The 10,730-nt window shown below is 32.9% G+C and overlaps 1 protein-coding gene across 1 annotated transcript; it reads right to left on the bottom strand.

Annotated features, from left to right (window-relative positions):
• Positions 1-3,921: 3,921 nt before the first annotated feature.
• LOC115988503 (F-box protein CPR1-like) lies at positions 3,922-6,579 on the bottom strand. Its single transcript, XM_031112078.1, has 2 exons — positions 5,409-6,579; positions 3,922-4,225 (listed from the first exon to the last, which is right to left on the bottom strand). Exon 1 carries the CDS (start codon positions 6,574-6,576, stop codon positions 5,449-5,451), a length of 1,128 nt encoding a protein of 375 aa, XP_030967938.1. The 5' UTR covers positions 6,577-6,579; the 3' UTR covers positions 3,922-4,225; positions 5,409-5,448.
• Between the last annotated feature and the right edge of the window lie 4,151 nt (positions 6,580-10,730).

Here is a 10,730-nt window from a genome sequence, read left to right as displayed (position 1 = left end):
TACTCTTTAGCTTAACAACATATTTCCTCTCCCTGCTTCACTTTCTCATTAGCATGTCATGTTGCCTAGAAAAATTACAAAGGAATTTTCTCTGGGGCGATTTAGATAATGCTTTTAAATTTCATTTGGTAAATCAAAAGACAATGTGTGAATCAATTCAACTTGGCTGATTGAGAATTAGAAGCTTAGCACATTTCAATCAGGCTTTATTTGGAAAATGACTTTGGCATTATACAACTGAAAATAAAGCTTTATGGCACACAATGATAGCTTCAAAATATGGGACTGGATGGGGTCGGTGGAACTCAAGGGTGCCATTGAAAAATTATTAGAAAATTTATTGGAACTCAATAATTATTGAAAAATTATTAGGGCGCTGGCTCACCATTTAAGGCACACAATAATTAGCTTCAAAATATGGGACTGGATGGGGTGGGTGGAACTAAACGGTCCATCAATAATCTAATCCACCTTCCTACAAAGCTCATCTTCCTCATTGTGCTCTCTAGGAAAGATCACTCCAACCTATCATCGGGTTTACTCTTATCGAGCATCAAAACAATATAACCCATTTTAGCCGCCCATTATTGGCTCAATACGCACAGTCTCATACACTATTATCAGTTATCACATTATCTGTTAAACAATAATTTGATAAGTCAGTATCTATCCACGTCCAATTAATAAATACAGATGCAGAGACTTTGCTTTTTGAGTTGTCAATCCAAGAATTTGGATCCTTTTATCAAATATCTTTTCATTTCTTCCCTTCCATATTGGCCAAGAAAGACAAGCTAAGAGGAACAATATGTTTCGGCTGTTGTTTCATCTTTGCACAATTTATCTTTTGGAGTAGCCACAGTTGAATTTGAGTTATATCTGATCTATTTATTAGAAATTGAAGAGCATTGCCAAACCAAAATCCTATCTTTTTTCCATAAAAATATAAAATGGACAACTATATTTTGTCATATTAGATATGCAACAATACAGATAAATATTCTAGTAGACATGAATAATCCAGCTTCTCTTATACATAGGTAGAAATGAGTCCAACAACTGGAAAGTTCTCCAACCTTTGATGTTGCTCAAATCTTCAATAACTTACAAAATTGGATTGCTTTACTAGATAGATTAGATTCTAAAATTAGAAATAAAGGTTCCAAGGGAAGAGAGAAATCTATACAATCAATAGGAAGGAACAGAAACAACCTTCTAGATAAAATTGATTGCCAAACAAATGACATGCTTTCCCCAGAAAAGTATCATCCTAATCAAGTGTGTCAGTAATTTCCACAAATGAAATGGATAGATCGTCACTGAAATGCTCCCTCCCCTGCCCCTCTCCTTTCTTTTGAAATGGTGAAGAAAAAAAAAAGGACAACGACGATGCCATGAAAACAAAGCCACCAAGCAGGTTTGCAGGCCCTGTAAAAACAGAGTAAAAGGTTCACCATATATCTCAAAAGAATGTCCAGAATGATATGCAAATTAGAAAAGAGCAAATCCATTCCTTAGTCCCAAGGCTTTACTTATAATTTTATTTACTAGCATTTCTATACTAGTCAGTCTTTGAAAAGACTTATGAAGTTAAGGGCCTCAGAATCACCTTATGATGAATAAGGAAAACACCCTAAGGCCTAATCTTTTTTTATTTTTTAAGGAATTAATAACATTGGCATGATGAGAAAACAGCTAAATATTCTACAAACTCATTTCCAAAAAGATGATGGCCTAAAAGTTATTTCCTAACTATAATTAGTATTTACACCATTAATAATTTAAAAAAAAAAATGTCAGCATTAAAATTTGAAAACTCTCATATGCACGCAGTCATGAGCCCCTAAGGATGCGTAATAACACCACAACAACTAATATGTCATTGTAGATGCACTAAGCATCTAGCCATATAAGACCTAGTCAGAGAGAAAGACAACCAACCAACTATATTCGTCCAACAAAAATTACAGTCATATTAGATATGCAACAATACTGGGACTATTAAGTGCATAAGTTTCATAACATTGGCAAGATGAAGAAATAGCTAAATATTCTAGAATGCACGAATAATTTAACTTTTCTTATATGTAGGTAGAAATGATCATACTTGACTATTTAACAAAACCAACTCAAAATCAAAGAACAATATTTATTATTTTTGAAAGATATAGTAATAAAGTCCACAATCACCTCTTTATCCTTCTTACTTTTTCATTTAGTAATCATTCAATCACTCCTTTCACCAACAGATTAAGACCCTCTAATGTACTTTCATTCCTAGCATAGACAAAGACTAAGACTAACACATGTTAGCAATGCATGAAATTTTTTTATAAGTAAAAAACTTATGCCAAAAAATTACATGATCAAAGATTTATTTTATAAAAGAGGAGCAAATAAAATCTACAATAAAATGCATATCACTCAAACAATGATCTCAAGTCCTACACGAAACTTCACAGAGTTGTCCCCTATCATTCACAACCACCACTTTACTAATACTCGAATTCTAGTCTGGTCTTTGAAAGATTTATGCAACAAAAAATGATAGACACCAATACTAAGACAGACAATTAATGAAACAAAAAAGAATTCATTTGTTTTACCTATTGTTCTTTCTATATCGATCAATTACATTATTGTTCTTCAATATCGAGAGGTTGGAAAGGAGATTAGCTGGTTGGAAGAAACTTTATTTATCAAGAGTACTCTTTAGCTTAACAACATATTTCCTCTCCCTGCTTCACTTTCTTATTAGCATGTCATGTTGCCTAGAAAAATTACAAAGGAATTTTCTCTGGGGCGATTTAGATAATGCTTTTAAATTTCATTTGGTAAATCAAAAGACAATGTGTGAATCAATTCAACTTGGCTGATTGAGAATTAGAAGCTTAGCACATTTCAATCAGGCTTTATTTGGAGAATGACTTTGGCATTATGCAACTGAAAATAAAGCTTTATGCACACAATAATAGCTTCAAAATATGGGACTGGATGGGGTGGGTGGGTGGAACTCAAGGGTGCCATTGAAAAATTATTGGAACTCAATAATTATTGAAAAATTATTAGGGCGCTGGCTCACCATGTAAGAAGATGGAGTACAACATAATAGATAAACAGTCCATTGTTTCACCCAAAAAAAATAATAATAATGAAGAAGAAGATAAAGATAAATGTCCATCAATAATCTAATCCACCTTCCTACAAATCCCATCTTCCTCATTGTGTTCTCTAGGAAAGATCACTCCACCCTATCATCGGGTTTACTCATATTGAGCATCAAAACAATATAACCCATTTTAGCCACCATTATTTACTCAATATACACACAGTCTCATACACTATTATCAATTATCACATTATCTATTAAATAATAATTTGATAAGTTAGTATCTATCTACGTCCAATTAATAAATATATAGATGCAGAGACTTTGCTTTTTGAGTTGTCAATCCAAGAATTTGGATCCTTTTATCAAATATCTTTTCATTTCTTCCCTTCCATATTGGCCAAGAAAGACAAGCCAAGAGGAACAATATGTTTCGGCTATTGCTTCATCTTTGCGCAATTTATCTTTTGGAGTAGCCACAGTTGAATTTGAGTTAAATCTGATCTATTTATTAGAAATTGAAGAGCATTGCCAAACCAAAATCCTATCTTTTTTCCTTAAAAATATAAAAATGGACAACTATATTTGTCATATTAGATATGCAACAATACTGGAATTATTAAGTGCATAAATTTCATAATAAAATAAAATAAAAAACATTGGCATAATGAGAAAACAGATAAATATTCTAGTAGACATGAATAATCCAGCTTCTCTTATATATAGGCAAATATGAGTCCAACAACTGGAAAGTTCTCCAACCTTTGATGTTGCTCAAGTCTTCAATAACTTACAAAATTGGATTGCTTTACTAGATAGATTAGATTCTAAAATTAGAAATAAAGGTTCCAAGGGAAGAGAGAAATCTATACAATCAATAGGAAGGAACAGAAACAACCTTCTAGATAAAATTGATTGCCAAACAAATGACATGCTTTCCCCAGAAAAGTATCATCCTAATCAAGTGTGTAAGTAATTTCCACAAATGAAATGGATAGATCGTCACTGAAATGCTCCCTCCCCTGCCTCTCTCCTTTCTTTTGAAATGGTGAAGAAAAAAAAAAAAGGACAATGACAATGCCATGAAAACAAAGCCACCATGCAGGTTTGCAGGCCCTGTAAAAACAAAGAGTAAAAGGTTCACCATATATCTCAAAAGAATGTCCAGAATGATGTGCAAATTAGAAAAGAGCAAATCTATTCCCTAGTCCCATGGCTTTACTTATAATTTTATTTACTGGCATTTCTATACTAATCAGTCTTTGAAAAGACTTATGAAGTTAAGGACCTCAGAATCACCTTATGATGAATAAGGAAAACACCCTAAGGCCTAATCTTATTCTTTTTTAGAAAGGAATTAATAACATTGGCATGATGAGAAAACAGCTAAATATTCTACAAACTCATTTCCAAAAAGATGATGGCCTAAAAGTTATTTCCTAACTATAATTAGCATTTACAGCCTTAATAATTTTGTTTTTTTAAATGTCAGCATTGAAATTTGAAAACTCTCATATGCACGCAGTCATGAGCCCTTATGGATGCTTGATAACACCACAACAACTAATATGTCATAGTAGATGCACTAAGCATCTAGCCATATAAGACCTAGTCAGAGAGAAAGACAACCAACCAACTATATTCGTCCACCAAAAATTACAGTCATATTAGATATGCAACAATACTGGGACTATTAAGTGCATAAGTTTCATAACATTGGCAAGATGAAGAAACAGCTAAATATTCTAGAATGCACGAACAATCCAACTTTTCTTCTATGTAGGTAGAAATGATCATACTTGACTATTTAACAAAACCAACTCAAAATCAAAGAACAGTATGTGTATTATTTTTGAAAGATATAGTAAAGTCCACAATCACCTCTTTATCCTTCTTACTTTTCATTTATTAATCATTCAATCACTCCTTTCACCAACATATTAAGACCTTCTAATGTACTTTCATTCCTAGCATAGACAAAGACTAAAAGACTAACACATGTTAGCAATGCATGAAATTTTTTTATAAGTAAAAAATTATCCCAAAAAATTACATGATCAAAGATTTATATTATAAAAGAGAAGAAGCAAATAAAATCTAAAATAAAATGCATATCACTCAAACAATGATCTCAAGTCCTACACGAAACTTCACAGAGTTGTCCCCTATCATTCACAACCACCACTTTACTAATACTCGAATTCTAGTCTGGTCTTTGAAAGATTTATGCAACCAAAAATGATAGACACCAATATTAAGACAGAAAATTAAGGAAACAAAAAATAATCCATTGTTTTACCTATTGTTCTTTCTATATCGATCAATTACATTATTGTTCTTCAATATCGACTAATCACATTATCACCATCAAGTAGAAGAAGACTCCCGGTACAAATTGCCGTCTGAAACACATGGGGAAGCTTCCGAATCTTAACCTTCCTGTGTTCTTTAATTTCTCTGTCGAACCAAATAAGAAAAGTACGATCCCAGTGGCACTTCTCCATGAGAATCTCCTTGCTATTCTTGGAAAACATTAGAGGATTGAAAAACTTGACATTCTTAAACACTCCATCATACTCAATTTTATAAACCCGAGTCCAAGAACTCCCTTCCCCATATTCTTCCATCAACCAAACTTCATTATCCTTCTTATCAAGATTCACAATAAAACATAGCTTTCCATTCAATACTTCCAAACACGCTTCCAAAAACCCTTCCAAACACGCTTCCAAAAACCTCTCCGCCCCATAGGTGGGTGGTTGGCGCGGCGTTGCAAAGTCCCGGAATTTCTCATTGGCAAGATCGAAAGCAAGAATCATCACCGGACCCTGCTTATCCTCAGCTACTAACCAATGCAAAGCGCCATTCACCGACACTGACTTGGAAGATCTTTTCCACCCCTTTTTAGGCCATTGCTCTTTAATATTTTTCCACGACTTTGATTTAAGACTATACATCTTAACATCAAGCTCTCTATTTAAAAAGTGTACGACCCTCAATACCTTATAATCATCGTTACGAGTATCGTAGCCGAATCCTAAAGCGATCGTAATACTAGGAAAAGGTTTTTCTAACGTGGGCAACTTCCTGTACCTACGTATCAGTGGATTCCAGATAGCAAGTTCGCCCGTATTACTACGCACGAAAACCAAACCGTGGATTTGTTGGGTGGACATGTTTACACAGGGTGGTAGTGGTGGGTGGTGAATTTTCATGGGCTTGCCGAACTGATCGTTGTTTTGGAAGTGGACGGAGAAGTAATCAAATGGATCGGTGGCATGTTGTTGGTGAAGGATGAGGGTGCGATCTGTGTTGGACTCGATGGAGCGACGGAGGTGGAGATTGATGAAAGCTTGACTGTGGATTAGAGCGTACCATTGCTTGGAAACGCAGAGATATCGTGAGAGAAATTTCACTGGTAATCGAGAGAGTATCTCAGCGATCACATCAAGCGGAAGATTAGACATCGCGGAGAGGATTGTGGTAACCTAGCCAAGGCCGATTTCCGCATTGAAAATTGAATATGGTAAAAGTCCTTAAAAGTCGAGGACGTTTATTAATTGTTATCTAACTATGAGGCGAGATTGAAGGTTTTTAGTTTAAATAAAACTCTTAGTCCTGAATTGTTTAGGGCTAATTAAAGTAGAATTGTTGTACACTTGTATAGGGATGGCAATTTTTCCCCGCCCCGCTTAACCCGCCCCTCCCTACTTCGTCCCGTGCGGGTTTTCCCCACCCCGCAAAGGCGGTGGGGCAGGGATGGGGCAAGATTTTAGCCCCGCACCACGGGGCGGGGCGGGGATGGGTTTAGGCTTTTTAGACCCACCCCGCCCCACCCCTCCCCGTCCCCGCCCCGCCACGCGTTACTAAAGGTTATAATTGTAAAATTTTCATACCCTAAAACCCTACTATTTAAACAAACATATTAATATTAGCATATTTTATTCTACCCAATGTGATTTTCTGCCTTTATTTTGTTGTGTTATACTATGAGATTTTATTTATTTTTTTTTTTTTAATGATTGTCTTGATAAACACTTGAATATATTATTCAATTTTTTCTAAAAATTGATTTGATTTGATGAGATAAATTTAGTTGTAATTTCAAGTATATTTTTATTAATGAAATAGGTTTCATTAAAAAAATTGTACTAGTTGTAGGGCAAATTAACAAAAAGTAGAGTTTTACGGGGTGGGGCGGGGCTTCGTGGGGCCTCAAGGGGCGGGGCTGGGGTGAGAAAGTATTCCCCGTCATGCGGGGCGGGGCGGGGATGGGGCAAAATAAAACCATGCGGGGCGGGGACGAAAACCTCATCCTTCGGCCCCGCCCCACCCCATTGCCATCCCTACACTTGTACTACTAAAAGTGCTTGATTTATTTTTTATTAGAATTTTTTAATGAGATTAAAGATCTAATTAAAAGTTATAGGTTCTAATGAGATTAGAATCCTTTTATCTAGTTTGATTAGAAGTTTTTAATGAAATTAAAACACTGGTCAATTTTCTAGCTCTCAAAAACTCTGGTCAATTTCTCTTTTCAATTATTCTGTTTTTCTGGTTTATATATATACCCAGGCCTTCTTTATGCAATATATGGTATGGTGGGACATTTAAAAGCCCAATCTTGGTGTATAAGCCCAACCGTGGTCGTCAGGCTGAGAAAGGAATACATTTATAATTGGGTTTGCAAGTGTAAAAGACATGAGACATATGACACTTTTTTTTTTTTCTTTTTTTGTTAATAATGATTTTAAAATTCGTTAATATTTGGTTTGGAAAAATATTATGCGAACTTATTACATTTGGTTGTTTCTCTCTTGAACAATAACAAAACTTTATTCCTAAAATTTTTCAATTGACTTTCATTTGGGCTTTGTAGTATTAAGGTTTTATCATGGTCGAGTTGTTTGACCAAAGATCGAACGGCCATGAACTTTCAATCGGTCTTAGGATTTGGTTACTTAGTGTGTCATCTAGTTGAAGAAATTCACAAAATACTACTAAGTAGAATTGTCACTTTACGCATATATATATACAAACAAGTCAAGTGAGTTGGGCTTAAAATGGTTCAAATGGCCAGAAAGCTATTACATGCGTTAGAATAACATAATGTACAATTTACAAAACCACTATGTAAGGACATTAGCATAATGCATTGTAAAATAACATAAGTGCCAAATTTTGCCCAATCAATCCAAAAAGACACCAACATCAACTTATACATCTGTTGTGCAAAATGTACTTTTGCTTCAGCACTTGTGCAAATATACACAAGTATTGCCATTGTGCATTTTAATTTTGTATTTTTAAGAGATTGTAAAGAAGGGCATTGAGTCTTTTTATGTGAGATCCAAAATAAAGGCAGAATTGACAGCGGATGCAAAGTGTAACATAAGTTGTAGTTTTTGGTGCTAGCTACGCATTTTGGAATTTTATGATGTAAAGCGTAATTTTGGGTATAATTCTGGATGACAAAGTGTAATTTCTCAAAATAATATAGAATTTATATGTTTCTAAGCTGTCTTAAATTTTAAAGTATTCTTTTTGAACCGAGGGACTAAACTAATACCTATAAAACCTTTCTTATTATTGTTCTCGATCGTTTTTACAGTGTAGAGTACAAACCTTTTTTTGGATGAAATTCTCAAATGGCTCCTAACAAGAATGATATGGAGTAGAAATTATACAACTGTTCTGGAATATAATGTGAGCCAATAGAAACCATCCATGATCGGAACGATTGAAGAATGAAAGAGTATTATAAATGATGATATAAAAATCCGTCTTTAGAGAAAACTCAAAACTTTATATGGGAATTTGGCAGATAAAAACTTTTAAAAATTTCATTTTTCTTTTTAGGAAAATTCGCATTCCTTTAAGTAAAATAATAATCTATATATATATATATATATATAAAATTGAAACATTTGCTGGCACCACAATTTTCCACGTCAACACAACACAATATTTAAAAAATAAAAAATTAAATTAAAAACACTATTTTTCTCTCCAAAACCTGATACTTATCTTCTTTTTTTATTTTTCTTTTTTCGGATAAAATCTGATATTTTAAGCTGACTTTAATCTAAAGATTATTATTTAAAAAAAAAATCTGCAATAAAAGGATAAGTATCTGCTTTATTGCAATAAACCCAAAAACAAAGTTAACTAATTTTTTAAAAACCCTACAACCAAACTTCTTGAACCCTATGTTATAGAATATAATTTGTTTATTTCAAAATCTTTTGATTATGTGTTAATTTATTTTTTGCTATTATATATATTAGATAACAACAAAAAATTAAATATATATCACCATATGCCACAAAGATGATTATTTATAAAAAAAAAATAATAATAAAAATAAAAAACTGCAATAAAAGGATAAGTATCGGCTTTATTGCAATAAACCCAAAAAAAAAATTTAATTAATTTTTTAAAAACCCTACCAAACTTCTTGAACTCTACGTTATAGAATATAATTTTTTTTTATTTCAAAATATTTTGATTATGCGTTAATTTATTTATTTTTTGCTATTATATATTAGATAACAACAAAAAATTAAAAAAAAAAAAGAAGCATTTTTGTAGTAGTTATTGCAATATCTGAACATGTTTAGCAGATTTCAACGGTTATACCATGAATTATATATTCTTTTAAAGATAACCTATTTTTCTCTTGTATTTCTCTATTGTATAGTCATAAATATATATTTTTTGTTTCAAAATTTTCTAGGCAGTGAATCTTCTTATTCTTTAATATTTTTTGGCATTTCGAGAATTTTAATATCTGAAATCAATTGGTAGATTTTTCACAAGATATTGTACATTCAAACAATGACTTCTTTATCAAATCGTAATAAAAATTGAAGTGAAACAGGAGAAATTCATGAAATAGTATAGTTTCATAATCAATTTTAAATTTTATATAATTATTTTAGTCTATTAAACAAACAAGTAGGTTCTCGTGCATAGCACGGGTTTGCGACTAGTAATAATAAATTTCTAAACTTTGGTAATGTGCTACTTTCTATATTTCACCAACTAACTTCAAACCATGTTCAAAAAGTTAAGAGATTTCGGATTCCAATTAGCTCAACAGTAAAGTTTATAATGGTTAATTAAGATATCTAGGGTTCAATCCCTGCCTACATCAAAAAATTACTAGTATTTTGATCTGATGATAAATAGTTATCATTAGGAGCAAACAATGTGCATGAAATATATACAATAAAGTACCATCAGATTTGTATAGTTAACCTTACTTTTATATTATTTTGTGGCTAATTATATATTATATTTGTATTATGGAAAATAAAGGTTATTCATGTTTTTTTTTTAGAAACAAACACACACTTTTGAGTGGAGTTGTGATATACCTTTGTGTTAGAAGGCTATTCACGTTGAGAGGCTGAACAAGTCAGAAGTTGAATGCGAGGTGGGCTAGGTCGATTATAAAGCCAACTCAAGAGAAGAGAGCTTGTAATGAAGTAAAGATTCAGCTCAAAGAAGTAGAGCATCCAGCCCAGGTGTGAATTCAAGAAGAAGCCCAAGATGCAATCCAACATGGATGAATTTTGCTAAGAAAGAAACTCTTACAATCAAGCAATGAGGTGTCCGT

The sequence above is a fragment of the Quercus lobata genome, chromosome 5 (genome assembly GCF_001633185.2).
Source record: "Quercus lobata isolate SW786 chromosome 5, ValleyOak3.0 Primary Assembly, whole genome shotgun sequence".
Classification (NCBI taxonomy): domain Eukaryota; kingdom Viridiplantae; phylum Streptophyta; class Magnoliopsida; order Fagales; family Fagaceae; genus Quercus; species Quercus lobata.
Note: the sequence above shows the minus strand (reverse complement) of the source record. Positions and strands in the feature narration are given on the sequence as shown.

What these genes read in the sequence shown, in the direction of transcription:
- LOC115988503 (XM_031112078.1), bottom strand. Translation starts at nt 6,576, where the DNA reads ATGTCTAATCTTCCGCTTGATGTGATCGCTGAGATACTCTCTCGATTA.